A 19,350-nucleotide genomic window follows, 5' to 3' on the forward strand; every position below is an offset into this window, starting at 1 on the left:
GACAAAGTGGAACAGGGAGACTTCTTAGGAGCCTATTTGGATTATTACAAAAGATAATGGTGGCTTGGACTATGGTGGTAGCAGTAAAGGTAATGAGACATGGAAATGTTCTAGACACATTTTGAGGGAGAGACAAGATTTCCCCACCCATTCAATGTGATATTTGAAGGAAATAGAGTCCAATGGTTTCTGGTCCGAGCAACTGAAAAACGGCCATTTCCTAAAATGGGGAAGACTGTGCAATGAACAGGCTGGGGAGGGCAGATTATCAGGAGTCCAACTTTGGGTCTGTCAATCTGAGATTCTTGTCAGATATCAGAGTGAGGGCCATCCTTAGTCCCAGAGCTCCTTCACACCCTGGCAGAAGAGGAGCCTCGAGATGAGCTCTGATCTGGAAGTAAGAAGATGTGGTCTCATCACCTGCCTTTGGAGCCTTCACCTCTCCAAGGAAAAGTCACTTCCCCTCTGCAAGCCTGTTTCCTCAGCCATAGACTGGTTAGGGTTGATTAAATGATTCTGAGGGGCCACCTCCATCTTGGACATGCTAAGATTCCAATAATATCATTTTTTGTCCTTCTTGGTAGTGTTCACATTTAGCAGGGACTCAAAGAACCTGTTCTTTCATTGGTCCTTTCAGTCAGCCTACTCCTTCCTCACAGAAAAGAAGTTCTTTAAGAATGAAGAGCTGCCTGGGACTGACTACATTCCTTGTTTCCGTTTCCTAGAGAGAGAGGAGGGACTTTTTCACTCTGAAATTTTAGTTAAGATTCACCATGTACCTGCTTGAGTTCACTAGTTAATTAAGTGCCCAATTCAACGTATTTGTGTTATTTAATGGAAAGACTTTTTGGTCTTATAAATGAACAGAAAGCACTTTCAGATTTTTTTTTACTCTACAGCAATCCAGCTAACCATACTGTAAACTGAAAGATGTAATGGTTTAAAAATGCACAATGATGGTCTCTCTGAATAAGAAGGCTAAGTCTGATTATTAGTAATGCCAGTAATCCCCAAAGACCATGGAATACAGCAATCTCAGAGGATTTGTAGCAGATCAAGCTTATAAAAGCCCAGAGAGAGGAATCAAACCAGCAGGTTTCCCTAGAGTGAGACTCAGGATGAGAGGGGAGAAGTTGGCTCCACCCATAAGGTCAGTCTGACATTCTATTTGTAAGGCAGCACACCAGGACCCTGAAACCTCTGCTCTGAGCCTTGTTGCCTGACTACTAAAGAGCAAGGGAGAGGGTCCAGTTTGGGACCATCATCTGAGCTCCAGAAGACAATGGGTGAATGTGGAGGAGGAAAATGCTCTTGCTCCCTTTGCCCTGAAGCACACATTTCCTAAGGCAAGGAGCATTCAATTGCACTACTTGAGAAATCATGGTATACAAAGTCATCCCAGCCTCCACTTCAGACTTCTCCCCACATAGTCTAGCCTAGCAGGGCTTTTTCCTACACCCCGAATTTGTCTCCCACTGCTATTTATATACAAACTGCTCTCCTTTGAGAGTAGGGAGGGGTAGTGGAGAGCCTCACCTTCTCTCTTCATGCCCATGACAAGGCACTTTTGATAGCGACAGTACTGGCAGCGGTTGCGCTGACGCTTGTCAATGAGGCAGTCTTTATTATCCCGACACGTGTAGATGAGGTCTTTCCTTATGGTTCTCTTGAAGAACCCTTTGCAGCCTTCACAACTGTACACACCATAGTGCTTTCCTGGTCACAAGAAAAGAACATTCCATAGGTTGTTCTTGGGATTATTGGGAACATTCATTTAAAAGAACCACTTGGCTCTCCTCCAGAGAAATTGGCTCATCACTTGGGCACTGGGACAGAAAGCAAAAAATAACTAGCAGAGAATGCAGGCTTGATCACAGGAACCAAACGAAGGCAGAGTAAACGTGCCTTTCCTGGTGTCTTCCCTCTGGAAGCGATTCTCTGGACCCACTAATTACAGAGAGCATTATTAGAAAATTCCTGGCCTAAGTTTTTGTTTATATTTATTTTATCAAGGCAACTCTTGTGTTTAGTTAGGCAAACACAATGCCTCCATTCAAGACATTAGTATATATAATATATAAAAATATTTATACTCGTTATGTATTATCTAGCAGGAAAAGAACCTCAGCTTCACTAATATTTCCCCCTAATTGAGGCCCAAGGAGTTAGGAACCCTACTTAAAAAGTATTATCCTTCATCATAAACTATGAACAGGATCCTAAATTATGAATTTTTTAAATGCTGTTGCCTGTTGGAGAAATAAATTGGTATATAATCTTTATAGCATAATATGATATGCAATCTTGAGATATAACATAAAGATCTGATGGAAGGTGGTTTTGCTTGATCCAGAATAATCTGTTACATGTTTCATTGCCCCTATTACCCGTTTCCCACATTCAGTTTTCATTGACCCAGCCGGGGATGGCTAATTTGTGTCAGGAGAGCGACGACACCCATCCCCACACAGGCATCATTAGATCAATCACAATACTCTTTCTAAAGAGAAATCTCACTACAGCACAACAGGCAGCTATGCTCAATTGATTGGAATTATGAGGCTTGAAAAATACAAGGTAATAGATAACTCAAAACATATTTATGCCTGATTCTTGAGTATAATATGTGATGGCATTTAGCTACAGATCCAACATAGCTTTCCAATTCTGTTGTATTTAGGCTGATATTAAAGTGAATTTTAAGTCCCTGAGAACTAGCAAATGTAAATATCCGCATCCCAGGACCTTACATTTCAGAGGAAGCCACCCTAAGATGAAATAGTAGCTAGAGAAAGCCCACCTGATGAAAAGTCAGTCTGTGCCTAATCAGTTGACTATACTAATTTACTGAACTCACAGCAATAATAAACACGCTATTTTATCTTGGGCTCAAAGAACCTAATGCTCTCAGCTCTGAAGTATTTGTCTTTGAGAAACATGGGACCAATTTGCCATTCCCGTGGCTCTTCAATATATGAATGAACCTCCCAGACTTTCAGCTAAACCATAGCAGAGAAAACTCTCTGCCAGGGTCTGGTTGGCACTCTGTTACTATGGCAATGGTCAAGTCTGCATGACTTGACAACAACTTTGTGAGAGCAAGCAAACATCAGCCATGTAGCTAAGTTCGTTCCAGGCACCGGGAACTTGCAATGGAGTGACATTTTGTTGTAGCCTTTGGTGACCATAGGAAGATGAGGAAATATTCAGTCAGCCATCATGGACAGCTATAGAAAAGAAACTTCCCCATCTTCTCATTCATCACATCAGAGATTCACATGTCATCAAAATTCGTGGGATGGGAAGTGGGGAGCAGGAATGATGGAGAAAGGGAAAGAAGTCAGGAAAGAAATAATTTGGGCAAAAGTGGAAGAGGATTGGAGAAGATGAAATCAGTGAAAACACATTTATTTCCATCCATGAAAACATGTTAAAAACCTAGAGTGCTGTAGAAGGAAATATGCTAAAATATTAAAGGGTTTATCTTTGTTGGGAACACTATAGATAACCTTTTTAGGGTTTTTTTTTTGTGTGTGTACTTTTCTAGTTCTTTCAAATTTTCTACATTGGTACATTATTTTTAGAATTATAAAAAAATTTTTAAATTAAAGAAATTTTACTTGGAGATAACTTGCTAATCACAAGAGCTTCCCTATCTGAGATACACATGCAACACAGCAACTCCAGAGAGGAGCTTCTGAAATGTTTCCTATAAATCTAATCTTCAAAAGTGAAATCATACTTTAAATTCATCAAGACTGCAGGCTATGAACGCTTATAGCCTGAACCCAAGCTGGACCATCCTAAAGGGCCCTTTTTCTTTCATTGGATATAAAGTGGCCGGGAGGGCAGTGGAGCAGGCGCCTTCTCTGGGACCCTCGTTGCATGGGGCACTTGGGAGGGGCGTCTGCTTCTGTACATACCTGAGGATCTGTCCCCACAAATGGCACAGATGTGTTTAACCAGAGATCCGGGGCTGGTGGACGGGTAGTTCATGCTTCCAATCCCAGGAAGCCCTGGTAAAGGCTTGATGTCCTCTGAAATGCTGACACTGTTGACCACATTTAGCTGCAAGACAAAAAAATACAATAAAACACAGAGCCAGGGTAAACTCAATCCCTGAGACAAAAGCAACAAGGGCATCCTTGAGAAAAAACAAGTTCTATTTCAAGAAGTAGTTTCTAAGTACAGAGTATCTGAAACCGCCAATGGGGATATGAGTTTAAGGGAGGAAAAAAGTGGCACAGAGGAGCTGAATCATTTCTAGAAGCCAAAACCTAAACCGAAAATCACAACACATCTCCATCAGAGCTCTCTGCTTGTATTCTTTTTACGCATGTGTTTTATTTGAGCTAGAAATCCACACTGGATTGCACACTTAGGACAAGTCAGCTGTGTTTTTAAATTTTTTATTAACTACCGACTGCCTGTTGGGCAGTGCTCCAGGAGGAGCTATGGCCTCAGGCGAAAGACTTAGACTCCGAGAGAGCCAAGCAAAAAATGCAAATCCATTCATTTAATGAATCAACAGACGTTCAGCAAGCGCTCACCATGCCAGGCACTGTGCCAGGCTCTGGGGGACAAAGGTAAATATAAATGCTTGCTCTTAAGGAGTTCACAGTTAGATGGAGGAAAAGATATATGTAGCGGTCATCTCAGTGAGCCCACTGCAGATGCTAAACCAGACGCCCAAATCATTGCAATAGCACCAAAAATTAGGTAGAAAGCCCCAGATCACGTTTTTGAACTTGTCTGTAAGGAACAAATTATCTTCCCAGGAAATTATAAAATCTGGAGAGCCAGAGACTGTCTGCTTTGTCTTCCCACTGCCTGATGTGGGCCCGGCACATGGTAGGGAGCTGGTAGATTTGAATGGCCTAATATATGAGCCTTGTATATCCCTTTTCTCACCCCTCATCACAAGTTAACATTAGCTCCTCACCACCACCAACCCCACGTCTCCCAGTGCTCTTGGAGCGATGACTGAGAAGCTGCTGCTATAGGTTTGGCATTCATCAAAGAAAAGTTAAATAAATATGAGCCAGTCATCCAATCAGCAGCATTTCTGAGTGCCCATGGGTACAGGTCAACATTCTAGGCCTGCGAAGTGAGATATAAAATCTAGAAGATCTGTCTCTCCTTCTTCAAAAATGCACAATCTCATTGAGGAGTCAGAACACGCACAAAAATTTAAAAAGTTTACAAGTAAATTCAATCAAAAGTGGTACAGAGTATGCATGTGTTTAAGTGTGCAGTAGAGGAGCCTGGTGAATAGCTGGGGGTTTAGGGAAGAGTCCACTGACTTCTGGATGGTCTATGTGAATTTCGAATCATATTGCCTAACCGAAGCGACCGTAATTCTCAAACTGAACCAAAGGTAAGATTTTCTTCTCTTTCAAGGCCTTTGGGACAGAAGGAATGATCAATAAAACATAAAATACAACAGAGCCTGAGTTAGGTTCCTTCTAAATTTACTAGCTTTTCAATTCACTAAGCAAATATTTATTGAGCACAGCAGGTGGGCAGAGGTTCTGGGTTAAATGCTGTGAGGGATGCAAAGACAAAAGACACAGCCTTCAGCACCTTGCTTTGAAATCAAAGTCACCAGGAATTTTTAAAAATTGATTTGTACAAGGGATGAAAACACATATGTGATGGAAGAATTCTCTCTCTCCTTCTCCTCCTTCTCCTCCTCCTCCGTCTGTTATGTATAAGGCTAAGACAATACATCTAGATCTTATATCCAGTATTTTGTTTTGTTTTGGTGTATTTCAGTGGTTCTCAACCCCGGATATACACCTGGGAGGTTTGAAAAAAACTAATGCCTGAGTCCCACACCCAGAAATTCTGAATCAATGGGTCTGAAGGCCATTGGCACTGGCATTTCTTTAAGTTTACCAGGTAACGCTAATGTGCAGTCAGGGTTAAGACTCACTGGCATAGCAGAAGAAACATCGCTTTGGAGCCACCCAGGCCTGGGATTGACTCCCGGTCTGCCCTTACCGCCTGCGTGACTTCAAAGAAGTTATTTATCTCCTTTGACCCTCAGTTTCCTTATCTGTAAAATGAGCATAGTAATACCTCATTTACAGAGTCACTGGGAGGATTAGATGAGATCATAATGTAAGATGCCCACCCCAGTGCCTGGCACACAGTAGGTGCTCCGTAAATTAAAGCTATTATCATTCCAATAAAATCTGGTTAATTCAGACAAGAATTTTGAGTGTTTATTATAAGCCAAGATTCTACTATATGCTCGGAATTCTGCGGTAAATGAGGCCACCTTCACCAAGGGGGTTAAATGATTCCATTTCTCAGCAGGGGAGGGAGAGTGTCAGAAAGTTATTTGATGTTGTCATAATACTAGGTTATTATTATTTCAAGACGTGATATATTTAGATGCGTACTGATTTTTAAGAAACAGGTGAAGGAATTTCTGTCAGTGTGAATTCTAGGCAACAACTTTTCCTGAGTGCCTCAATGAAGCAGACATTAGCTCTTAGATCCACCCCATGGAATGGAAGCGTTTTAGTCAGATGACCCCAAAGAAAGAGCCCTCTAGCTGACAATGACTCTGTCCCCAAATCCTGAGATGGACAAGAAAGGTCATGGGAATAAGGAGGAGGCCACCATCACCTGGGGCTCAGGGGACCCTCACGCACCTTCCCCTCCCACTCCTGTCTCCAGCAGGACCAGCGCCCTCACCTCAGGCCTGCCACGACCACAGAACAGTAACTACTGTTACAGCTACTGTCAGTGCTACCATCTATGGAAAGCTTACTCCATGCTAACTGACTCTTTTAATTCACACAACAACCCTATGAGGTCTTCCTATTTTTCAAATGAGGAAATTGAGCCTTAAAGTGGTTTATTCATTCTTTTTTTTTTCAGAAATACTATTGGGACACAAAAAGGAAGATGCAGGCACTGCCTCAAGGAACTGGCCATCAATGAGATTAAGTGGGTGTGACAGTTTAGGAAGGAAAGACCACAAGCAATTGAGATTAGGGAAGACTTCCTGAAGGAGGTGGTATTTGAGCTGGGACTGGACAGCCTTCAAAAATGCATAAGATTTGGATGGGCCAGTGACGGGCAAAAGGCTTTGAGAACAAAAGCCTGCAAGGAAGCCCAGGTGTTCGTGTCCGGCGGATGGATGGGAGACAAGGCTGGGAGACGGGCTCTGAGCCCGAGGCTTGATCACCTGGCTAAGGAGAGTGGATTTAATGTGAGAGTCAATGAGGAGCCGCTAGAGGTTTTGAGCCGAGGAATACTGCCCTCGCAACTCTGCCTCAGTGAAGTAAATGAGGCAGTAGCATGAGCAAAGACTAGAGGAGGGAGACTCCCAAGGCTATGGCACCTGTGCAGGTACCAGGTTAGGTGCCTTCCCAGGTCCAACAGGTTGGAGCTAGAAGCCCGGGCTCCTGGATCCCAGGTCATCATTCCTCCTTCACGACATAATGAAGGCTCCTGTCTTGTGAGACAGGAGAGCCTCAGACCTCCCCTGCCCCAACAGCTTCCTGCCACCTTCTTGCGAGGAGCCCCTGGAGGAGCCTTACTTCTGGGCACTCTCTCCCAGGCCTGAGCTAGCAGCCCCTCTCCCACACTCCCCTCTTCACGAATCCAGATGGCAGTGAGAGGGAGTGGTTGAGACAGGCAAGATGAGGCTCTCTTCTCCGTCAGCCTCTTTGCTGGCCTGGGGTTTGTGGGGACTCAGAGCAATGGTAGACGAGATCTAAGGCAGCCACCAGAGTGCAAACCCATTAGCTGCCTGGTCCCGAGTCCCCCAGCCCTGGCTGTCTTGTTCCATTAGAAGCAGCTCTGCTGAAGTGAGCACTTTAGAGCAGGGATTCACCAGGCGGCTCGCTGCACCCTGAGAACAGGGTAGAAACACACTTGGCTGGCCTTTCTTCCATTTGCAGACTCAGCCAGGAACCGAATGCTTCCTGCACGCCCTGGAGCCGTCACAGAGCATCGGGTCCCACATCTCTGAGCTGCTTTCTGCCCAAATTATTCCACCAAAGGCAGATTCGTGGCTGGCCGGCCAGGCTGTTAGCAGGCTCTCCTTCTCCGGGGAGTGGACTCCTCATAGGGCACTCCTTTAATGTAGCGAGGGTCTTCGTCGTAAGGACTGGGGAGCCTGGACCTCCAACCGGGGAGAGAGGAGCCCTGGGTTCTGGTCTGGCGCTTCCTTGCTGTGTGATCCTGACTAAATTACTTCCCTTAGCGACTCTGCTTCCTCATCTGAAGACCAGATCAGTGGTTTTCAAACTCAGAGTGCGTGTGTGGCAGGGGAGTGGGGAGGCGGAACAAGAAGGCTTCACACCGCCTGCCCTGTTCTGATTTGACTTGTATATTAGGCTTCCAAACATGCGTTCACTCGAAGAAAACACTTCACGGCTTAGGTTTTTTTTCAATCATTAAACAAGATGGTCTTTAAGGTCTATTCCACCTCTAACATTTGCAATTTTTATTATCTAAGTATTCTCTGTAAAAATGCAAACATCTGAAGGGATAATAATGTTATCAATCAACATGTGAGCAGGAATGATCAGGGACAGAACCCAGGGCAGGCAACAGGGTTCAGGAGGGGACAAAGAGGCAGAAGGGTTCCCAAGACTTGTAGGGCCTGCTGCAGAGTCCCGCCAGCAAACATCACACTTACAAATAGACAGCATCACACACACACGCACACACACACACCATCAGGAAAATGTGGCCTAGGTCGTTTTATCTGAAAGCTGCATAAATATCTTCCCAATTACATATTTGGTGTCTTTGGAAATTGCTCACTTCTCTTGGATACCCCCCAGGGCGTGACTTAGTTGTATACTTTTTTTTTTTTTATCTCCAGAGCCTGGTTCGATGAATGCTTGTTGAAATGGACTTCTCTACAACCTTTCAGCAACAGAGTACACCTGAATCAATGGTCACCTAGGTGTATAATACATGTCACCTAGGTGCAAAATATATCACCTAGGTGTAATAATAATAATACCACCTTCACTGCCGTAGGGCATTGTAAGTGCTTAAGAAGTGATTTTTCGAATCCACATCTCCTTTGATATTCGTAAAAGTCCCTGTAAGGTAATCGGGGTGAATATTTGTTACCCTACAACAGAGAAAAAGGAACTGAGGTAGAAATAAGTTAAAATGGTTTGGAAAACGGGACACAGTCCCTGGCTCCATAGTATCAGTTCAGCTCTCCTTTACTCCTCAAGATTGAAAACCCAACAAAAGCAAAAAGAGAAACTCAAACACCGGAATGACAGCGTGTGGAATAGGAGATCCTGCCTGCTGCTCCCACAAGACCACCTCCCGCCTCCCCTCTCCCCCAAATCCTACTTACCCAAGACCCAGGTCACGGAAGGAGCATGCCTCCTGTACAAGTCCCTCTCAGACCCAATCCTGGGCGAGGACGGCAGGATGCATGGGAATAGTCTGTCCAGATTATTCAGAGTCCAACTCACCGTGGCTAACACAGAGGACTTTTGTCCTGTGTCATCTGGTTAAGCAGGCAAAGTTTCGCTGCTGTGTGGTTCCGGAGCCCACAGAACTGCTCAGTGTCTGAGGCAGCTGAGCTTCACCAGCGCTTGGCAATCTTAATATAGCTCCCAAAGCCAAACTTGGCCACGGCCTCTGCACACAGCCCAGTTGGCCAGGACCAAAGCTTTCAGCTGACCTTTCAACCCCAATCCCTCTGTACAGACATACGGTCCAGGAATAGCGGCCCTACCACTCACACGGCTATGAAGCTGGATTTATTGGCCAGGTTTGGCTCAATCAGACCGGAGCGTGGTTGCTAAAAGCAGCCTTGGAGGGACGATGGCTTGCCCACTCCCCACCCACAGCCCTGCCACGGTCTATCACCTCACTCTGTTTTATTTCTTCATAGATATAATGATTGCTATTTGAAACTATCCTGCTTGTTCGTTTGATTTTTATCTGTTTTGCCTGCTACAGTGTAATTGCCATGAGAGTCAAGACTTTTATTTTTTAGCCACGTTATTCAGAGTTTATCTCCAGAACCTAGGATGGTGTCAAATAGTGCCTGATACATAGTAGGTCCTCATAAATAATTATTTGAATGAGTGTGAACGCCCTTTGCAAAATTTTACTTTTGTCCCAGAACGTCAACATGTCTTTCCGTCCCTCACCTATTGGCTTTGGCCTGCCTTCCTGGAATCCATTCACATGAAAGAAAATGAATAAACAAACCTCTTTAGGGTCCCACATTCTGAAGGGTAGGGTATCACCAGTTCTGCTGATTACAGGGGATGAGAATGGCATAAATACATGTCCATCCCCACCGCCGTCCAGTCCCCACTCCTCTGAATGGTGCACACCCTCCTGCAACATATGACAAGGAGTTCACAGGTCCCCTTCCTATGCTCCCTTCAGTTCTGCCCCTACATCTAAGATAGCACATACAACACTGCATTGCAATTGATCTGCATAAAGTGCCACATCCCCCACAAGACTCCTTAAGAGCACTTATTATTCCTCTTTTTTTTGTTGTTTTTTGGTGAGGAAGATTGGCCCTGAGCTAACATCTGTGCCCATCTTCCTCTATTTTGTATGTGGGACACCGCCACAGCATGGCTTGATGAGCAGTGAGTAGGTCCACACCCAGGATCCAAACCCACGAACCCTGGGCTGCTGAAGCGGAGTGCACGAACCCAACCACTATGCCACCAGGCCAGCCCTCTCTTTTTTTTTCTTCAAATTTATACATCCAATTTTATTTTCTTATGTAATAACATTTGCTGGTACTTCCAGAAACATATTAAACAATGCTTTTGATATTGAACATTATTATCTTTTTTTATTGAGGTAACATTGGTTTATAACATTATATACATTTCAGGTACACATCATTATATTTCACCTTCTGTATAGACTACATCATGTTCACCACCAAACGTCTAATTGCCATGTGTCACCATTCACATGTGCCCCTTTACGCCTTTTGCCCTCCCCCATCTCCGTTCCCCACTGGTAACCACCAATCTGTTCTCTGTATCTATGTGTGTTTGTTCGTTTGTTTATCTTCCACATATGAGTGAAATCACATGGTATTTGTCTTTCTCCATCTGATTTATTTTGCTTAGCATAACACTCTCAAGGTCCAGCCACATTGTTTCAAATGACAAGATTTCATCTTTTTTACGGCTGAGTAGCATTCCATTGTATGTATATACCACATTTTCTTTATCCATTCATGTGTCAATGGGGTCTTAGGTTGTTTCCAAGTTTTGGCTATTGTGAATAATGCTGCAATGAACATCTTTTCAAATTAGTGTTTTCATGTTCTTTGGATAAATACTCAGAAGTGGAATTGCTGGATCATATGGTAGCTCTATTTTTAATTTTTTGAGAAATCCACATACTGGTTTTCATAGTGGCTGTGCCAATTTACATTCCTACCAGCAATGTATGAGGGTTCCCTTTTCTCCACATCCTCACCGACACTTGTTATTTCTGGTCTTTTTAATAATAACCATTCTGATGGGTATGAGGTGATATCTCATTGTGGTTTTGATTTGTATTTCCCTAATAATTAGTAACGTTGAACATCTTTTCATGTGCTTGTTGGCCATCTGTGTATCTTCTTTGGAAAAATATCCATTCATGCGGAGAGAAGGGAACTCTCATACACCACTGGTGGGAATGCAAACTGGTGCAGCCACTATAGAAAACAGTATGGAGATTCCTCAAAAAATTAAGAATAGAACTACCATATGATCCAGGTATTCCATTGCTGGATATTTACCAAAGAACATGAAAACACGAATGCGTAAAGATATATGCACCCTTATGTTCAATGCAGCGTTATTCACAATAGCCAGGACTTGGAAACAACCTAAGTGCCCGTCAAGGGAAGAACAGATAAAGAAGATGTGGTATATATACACAGTGGAATACTACTCAGCCATAAAAAAGATTAAATCTTGACATTTGTGACAACATGGATGGACCTTGAGGGTATTATGATAAGCAAAATAAGTCAGAGGGAGAAAGTCAAATACCATATGATCTCACTCATAAATAGAAGATAAAAACAACAACAACAACAAACAAACACATAGATACAGAGAGTAGATTGGTGGTTACCAGAGGGGAAGAAGGCACGGAGGAGGGCAAGGGGTGACTAAGCACATGTGTATGATGATGGATGGTAATTAGTCTTTGGGTGGTGAACATGATGTAATCTACACAGAAGTAGAAATATAATGATGTACACCTGAAACGTATATAATGTTATAAACCAATGTTACCTCAATAAAAATAAAAAATAAAAATAAAATAAAAATTAATTTTAAAAATATCTGTTCAGATCCTCTACCCATTTTTAAATCAGATTGTTTGGGTTTTTGCTGTTGTTGAGTTGTATGAGTTCTTTACATATTTTGGGTATTAATCCTTTATTGGATATACGATTTGTAAATATCTTCTCCCAATTGGTAGGTTGTCTTTTCATTTCATTGTTGGTTTCTTTTGCTGTGCAAAAAACTTTTAGTTTGATGTAGTCCCATTTGTTTGTTATTTCTTTTGTTACCCTTGTCTGAGGAGACATATTCAAAAAGATACTGTTAAGCCAATGTCAAAGAGTGTACTGCCTATGTTTTCCTCTAGGAGTTTTATGACTTTAGGTCTCACATTCAAGTCTTTAATCCATTTTGAGTTAATTTTTGTGTGTGGTGTAAAATGGTGGTCTACTTTCATTCTTTTGCATGTGGGCTGTCCAGTTTTCCCGAAACCATTTATTGAAGAGACTTTCCTTTCTCCATTGTATGTTCTTGGCTCCTTTGTCAAAAATTAGCTGTCCATAAAGATGTGGTTTATTTCTGGGCTCTCGATTCTGTTCCATTGGTCTGTGTGTCTGTTTTTCTGCCAGTACCAGGGTGTTTTGATTACTATAGCTTCGTAGTATATTTTGAAATCATGGAGTGATACCTCTAGCTTTGTTCTTTTTTCGCAGGTTTCCTTTAGCTATTCAGGGGTCTTTTGTTGTTCCATATAAATTTTAGGATTCTTTGTTCTATTTCCATGAAAAATGTCATTGGGATTTTGAAAGAGATTGCACTGAATCTGTAGATTGCTTTAGGTAATATGGACATTTTAACTATGTTAATTCTTCCAATCCAAGAGCACAGAATATCTTTCCATTTCTTTGTGCCTTCAATTTCTTTCAACAATGTCTTATAGTTTTCAGGGTAAAAGTCTTTCACCTCCTTGGTTAAATTTATTCCTGGGTATTTTATTCTTTTTGTTGTGATTGTAAATAGGATTATATTCTTGATTTCTCTTTCTGCTGGTTTGTTGTTAGTATATAGAATGCAACTGATTTTTGTATGTTGATTTTGCACCCTGCAACTTTACTCTATTTGTTTATTATTCTGAATAGTTTTTTTGTGCATTCTTTAGGGTTTTCTATATATAAAATCATGTCATCTGCAAATAGTGACAGTTTCACTTCTTCCTCTCCAATTTGGATAGCTTTTATTTCTTTTTCTTGCCTAATTTCTCTGGCTTGGACTTCCAATACTATGTTGAATAAGAGTGGTAAGAGTGGGCATCCTCGTCTTGTTTTGGTTCTTAGAGGAATAGCTTTCAGCTTTTCACCATTGAGTATGATGTTGGCTTTGGGTTTGTCATATATAGCCTTTGTTATGTTGAAGTAATTTCCTTCTATACCCCATTTTATTGAGAGTTTTTATCATAAATAAATGTTGAATCTTGTCAAATGCTTTCTCTGCATCTATTGAGATGATCATGTGATTTTTATTCTTCATTTTGTAAATGTGATGTATCATATTGATTGATTTGCAGATATTGAATCATCCTTGCATCCCTGGAATAAATCCCACCACTTGATCGTGGTGTATGATCCTTTTAATGTATTGTTGTATTTAATTTGTTAATATTTTGTTGAGGATTTTTGCATCTATGTTCATTAGCAATATTGGCCTGTAATTTTCTTTTTTTATGTTGTTCTTGTCTGGTTTTGGTATCAATGGCAACCAAAAGAAAGCAGGTGTAGCCATACTTATACCAGACAAAATAGAATTCAAGCCAAAAAAGATAACAAAAAACAAAGATGTACATTATATAATGATAAAGGGGACAATCCTCAAGAAGATATAACATTGTTTAATATATATGCACCTAACATGGGAGCACCAAAGTATATAAAGCAACTATTAACAGAACTAAAGGGAGAAATTGACAGCAACACTATAATAGTAGGGGACTTTAATATCGCATTTATGTCAATGGACAGATCATCCAGACAGAAAGTCAACAAGGAAACACTGGACTTAAATGAAACACTAGACCAGATGGACTTAATAGATATATATGGAACATTCCATCCCAAAGCAACAGAATACACATTCTTCTCAAGTGCACAGGGAACATTCTCAAAGATAGACCACATGTTGGGAAACAAAACAAGTCTCAATAAATTTAAGAAGATTGAATTCATGTCAAGCATCCTCTTTGACCATAATGATATGAAACTAAAAATCAACTATAAGAAGAAAGCTGGAAAAGTCACAAATATGTGGAGACTAAACAGCATGCTACCAAAAAACTATTGGATCAATGAAGAAATCAAAGGAGAAATAAAAAAAAAATACATGGAGACAAATAAATATGAAAACACAACATACCAAAATCTAAGGGATGCAGCAAAAGTGGTACTAAGAGGGAAGTAGACAGCAATAAAGGCCTACCTCAAGAAATAAGAAAAATCTCAAATAAACAATCTATACTACACCTAAAAGAACTAGAAAAGAAGAACAAATGAACCCCAAAGTCAGCAGAAGGAAAGAAATAATAAAAACCAGGGCAGAAGTCAATGAAAAAGAGACTAAAAAGACAATAGAAAAGATCAATAAAACTAAGAGCTGGATCTTTGAAAAGATAAACAAAATTGATAAACTCTTAGCTAGACTCACTAAGAAAAAGAGAAAAGGCTCAAATAAATAAAATCAGAAATGAAAGAGGAGAAATTACAATGGATGTCACAGAAATACAAAGGATTATAAGAGAATACCATGAAAAGCCAACAAATTGGGTAACCTACAAGAAATGGATAAAGTGTTAGAATCATACAGTCTCCCAAAACGGAATCAAGAAGAAATAGAGAATCTGAATAGACCAGTCACTAGTAAAGAGATTGAAACAGTAATCAAAAACCTCCCAAAAACAAAAGTCCAGGACCAGACAGCTTCTCTGGTGAGTTCTACTAAACATTCAAAGAAGATTTACTACCTATCCTTCTCAAACTCTTTGAAAAAATTGAAGAGGGGACAATTCCAAACTGATTATCCATCTTTCAATCCTTGGCAACCAACAGGAAGATCGTGGTGTCACTGATTAAGTCAGCATACATTATAGCAGTAGGTGAATACAGCGTCACGACAGAGTAGGGGTCAGGACTCTTGGGGTCCAACCCTGGCCCTGTTGCTGACTGGCTGTGTGAAGTTGGACATGTCACTTAAGCTCACTGAGCCTAGCTACTTCATTTATAGGATGAAGGATTTGGACAGAATTAGTGATTCTCAGCTGGGCAGGGGTGGGGCAATTAGAATCCCGTGTGGGGCTTTTATAACCTGTACAAGGGCTAAAATATGGGATGGGGGAGAAATGTGTACTCTGAAAAAATTCCTACAGGTAAGAAACATTAGATTACAAGTTGGGGTTAACGGGCTCGCCAAATGTGACCCACAGAAGTACTTTCCTTGGCCTGTGGAGTGCTTTAAAGTCTTTGAATTTGAATGGCTTCAAGGGAAGGGCGCAACTCCCTGCAGACCCCACCAATCCTATTGATTTACATGCTCCCTCATTCACTCACCTCTGTTACCTACCTGGCCCCTGGCTCTTGTAATCCCTACACTAGATGATCTCTAAAGTCTTCTCCAGATTCTCTAATCCATGGGTCAGTACATTTCTGAAGTCCTTACTGGCTCTAAAATTCTATGATTCCACATGGCTTTTCTTTCAGACCCTGAGCAGATGAAGTGTCTTGGAAGGGACTCTAGGGATGATCTCTGAAGTTCTCTCTGTAGTAGTAAGAAATGCTAACACAGTGGGAGTCCTGCCTCTTCTCCAAAACTAAAAATTCAAAGGAGGCTTCAGCACCTACTAATTCTGCTTCTAGATGTGCTGATGGTTGGGGCAGGAGAGACTGTGGCCCAATACTGAGACACAAATACAGTGAGAGAGTAGGGTGTGGTAGATGAGATTATTGTTCCTAATTCTTCACTCTTCCTAATTCTTCCCATTGTTTACATTGTGTCTTTGTAGGACCTCCCACTAGAATAGGAAGAGCCTATTTCCCTGCCCCACCAGTGTTGGAGTCAGCCATATGGTTTTCTTAAAGCCGATGGGATATTAGAGGACATGATGTGAGCAGAGACTTGAGTGTACTTTCCTGATTTGGTTTGTACTTTTGCACTCTGAGATACCATGAAAAAAGCACGCCCCAACTAGATGCTGCACCTTTAGTCTGGGACACAAGGAACAGACCTGAACTCAGCCTGTAGCCTAGCCCTGCTCACCCACTATTGGAATCAGAACCATCCTAGCCAACACATAAACTTGTGAGTGAGGGAAAAAAGTGTATTTTTGTAAACCATGACAATTTGGGGATTATTTGTTATGCAGCATTATTACAGCAATATCTGACCACTACAAGAAAGGAAGTTTGATGATCTCAGTGTGATGTTGCTAGAAGGAAGTAAAAGGCATGTGGCCATCCTCTGGTTTCCTCAGAGCAGCTATGCAGTGTGTACCATGCACACACCTCCTCTCCTCTGTTGTAGCAGAAGGCACTAGGAATTAAGGTGAGGTTTCCTTCCTGAATTCCCACAGTCTTTGCCTCTATCTCAGAGATAATATGTACGTAACACAGACTGCCTTGTTCTAGATTTATCCATGTGCCATACCTGCCTATTTCCCCTCTCAACTGTAAGCTCCTGGAGAGCAAAAACTATATCTTGATCATTTTGGTATCCCCTGTAGGATGTAGTAGAGCACCGGGCATTTCACTGACTTGAAAAATACTCAGTATTGAATTGAGAAGAATAAAGGGGCCCACCCCATGAATGACAAACATCCCTGAGAGATGTTGAAATCACAGCCAGGGCTGAACCATTATAACCACGAGGGTGGCTCCCTTTTGGCCACAGTCTCCTGGACCATGAGGTGTCATCAGTTCTCTGGGTCTGCCCTGCCTGAGGACACACTTAATGAAGGCCCACCAGGAGAGAAATCTGCAGAGACAACCCAGTCCCTTCAGGAAGCACACATTAAGCACCTGCTGAGTACTGGCTCCACTCCAGGAACATCCTGGGTGAAACTGTTTAAGATGCCTGGAAAGTCCTTGGAGAGGAAGGACACCTACCTGAGAGCTGGGTGGGGCAACCAAATTGATTCCTGGAGGGGCTGCCAGCGCTCCTGAGGGTGGGCCCATGGCAGAAGTGATGACTCGATAGGGAGAACCCAGGGCATTGAGAGGGGTCCCCACCGCACTCAGAGTCCGTGGGGCACTCACTGGGGTGTCCATGTAGCTGGAGTGGCTGTCCATTGGCTTCCCTGTGGACAAGGCTGCCGATGGGCTCATGGACGTGGAGCCAGAGTGGCCGGGGGAGCCTGTAAGGAGAAGAAGAGCATGGGTGATGGAGCACCTGTGAGGACAGAGGCCCCACTTTTGTTTCCTATATCCTTACCCTTTTTCCAGCCACACCTGCATACCTGTGAACCCAAGGTGCTCACACCCACACTGCGCTGGTAGAATAAAGGCAAGCAAAGAACAGAGAGGGGAGAGGGCCTGCTCTAGGACAGAAATACTCATTGAAGTTTTCATTCTCTGGTGCCCTGCCTGGAATCCACCTCTGACTTCATCAGATCAACAGCCAGGGGCACAAGGGGCACAGCCTACAAGCCTCTGGGCCTGGGCTAGCCAGACAAGGAAGGCGAGTCAACATCAAAGCCCCAGGGGGCGGGGGTGGAGTGAGCACGTGCCCAGGCTGCTCCGGAATTCCCTGCCTCAGACTCATAAGGCTCTGAGAATTGGGGCAGGGCTGAGCCTGCAAATCAGGAGAAATTTACTCACTCACATGCAATGAGCGTTTATTAAGGTGCAGGTACCGTGCCAGTTGCTGGGGATTCAGAGCCAAAGAGAACACAGTTCCTCCTCTCGGGGGTCACAGTCCATAATGATGACGGGGAAGGCAGAAGCTGTTGTCATACTCTTGACCGCCTGTATCTTTCGCAGCCTTATGCCCATAAGGGTCTTATCCTGCCTGTCTCTACAGCACAAGATTTATCAGCCCTCAGGGAAGAAGACTCAGGGCGGCTGGGCATGGCTTAATGGCCACCGAGGCCCGGGAAGGCAAGTGTAGACAGGCCTGTGCAGACTGTTTCTGCTTCCAGGGATAAGGAGCTGTGGCCACAAGTGTCCGTGGAATGGGCTCTGGACGGATGGTCATCTGGTACCATTTTTCCCAGATAGATTGAGCCCAAGATCTCTTATAGTCAGTTGCAACTCAAGATGAAAGAGGAGGAGGATGCCCCACTGTCACCTCAGGAGCCCAGCATGAAACATTCTCTCTCGAAGGGAGGAGCTATAAACCTCAGGATCTGCAGCAGCAAAGCAGAGATGAAAATCAATAGGGCAGTCCACCTGGAAGCACGGTGCTGGGTCGCTGTGTGGTTCACTGTTCATCCAAGGAATATCTCAAGTGCCTACTACATGCAGAGTATGGTCCTAAGCCTTTGGGAGACAGTAGTGGGCACTAAGTGTGGTGTTAGGAGTAGGATGCAGGGAGAGATGTTTTCCCTTCAAATTCCAGAGGGAAGCAGGAAGCATCAGAAATATACCCGTGGAACTATTCTTTTTTTTATGGGGATATAATTGACATATAACATTACATTAGTTTCAGGTATACAACACAATGATTTGATATTTGTATATATTGTGTAATGGTTACCACAATAAGTCTAGTTAACACCCATCACCACATATAGTTACAATCTTTTTTCTTGTGATGAGAACTTTTAAGATCTACTCTCTTAGCAACTTTCAAATATGCTGTACAGTATTATTAATTATTGTCACCATGCTGTACATTACATCCCCAGGACTTATTTATTTTATAACTGGAATTTTATACCTTTGACACCCTTCACACATTTCATCCACCTCCCACCTTCCTCCCACCTCTGGCAACCACCAATCTGTTCTCTGTATATATGAATTGGACCTTTTTTTTTTTTTATATTCCACATGTAGGTGAGATCATACGGTATTTGTTTTTCTCCGTGTGAGTTATTTCACTTAGC

General features: G+C 42.6%; 1 protein-coding gene across 3 annotated transcripts in view; it reads right to left on the reverse strand.

Annotated features, from left to right (window-relative positions):
- The window catches only part of RXRG (retinoid X receptor gamma), a 47,501-nt gene that overhangs the window by 14,191 nt on the left and 13,960 nt on the right, over positions 1-19,350 (reverse strand). For 2 of the 3 annotated variants that reach the window (XM_058538043.1, XM_058538053.1), the window contains exons 1-2: positions 3,924-4,055; positions 1,537-1,716 (exon numbers count right to left, since the gene is read on the reverse strand). In XM_058538043.1, the coding sequence (XP_058394026.1) occupies positions 1,537-1,716; positions 3,924-3,996 (253 nt within the window). In that variant the 5' untranslated portion in view covers positions 3,997-4,055. Of the gene's footprint in view, positions 1-1,536; positions 1,717-3,923; positions 4,069-17,410; positions 17,659-19,350 lie in introns of those variants that run through there. The other variant, XM_058538036.1, reaches the window with a different exon arrangement.

This window comes from Diceros bicornis, chromosome 4, assembly GCF_020826845.1.
Source record: "Diceros bicornis minor isolate mBicDic1 chromosome 4, mDicBic1.mat.cur, whole genome shotgun sequence".
NCBI classification, from domain to species: domain Eukaryota; kingdom Metazoa; phylum Chordata; class Mammalia; order Perissodactyla; family Rhinocerotidae; genus Diceros; species Diceros bicornis.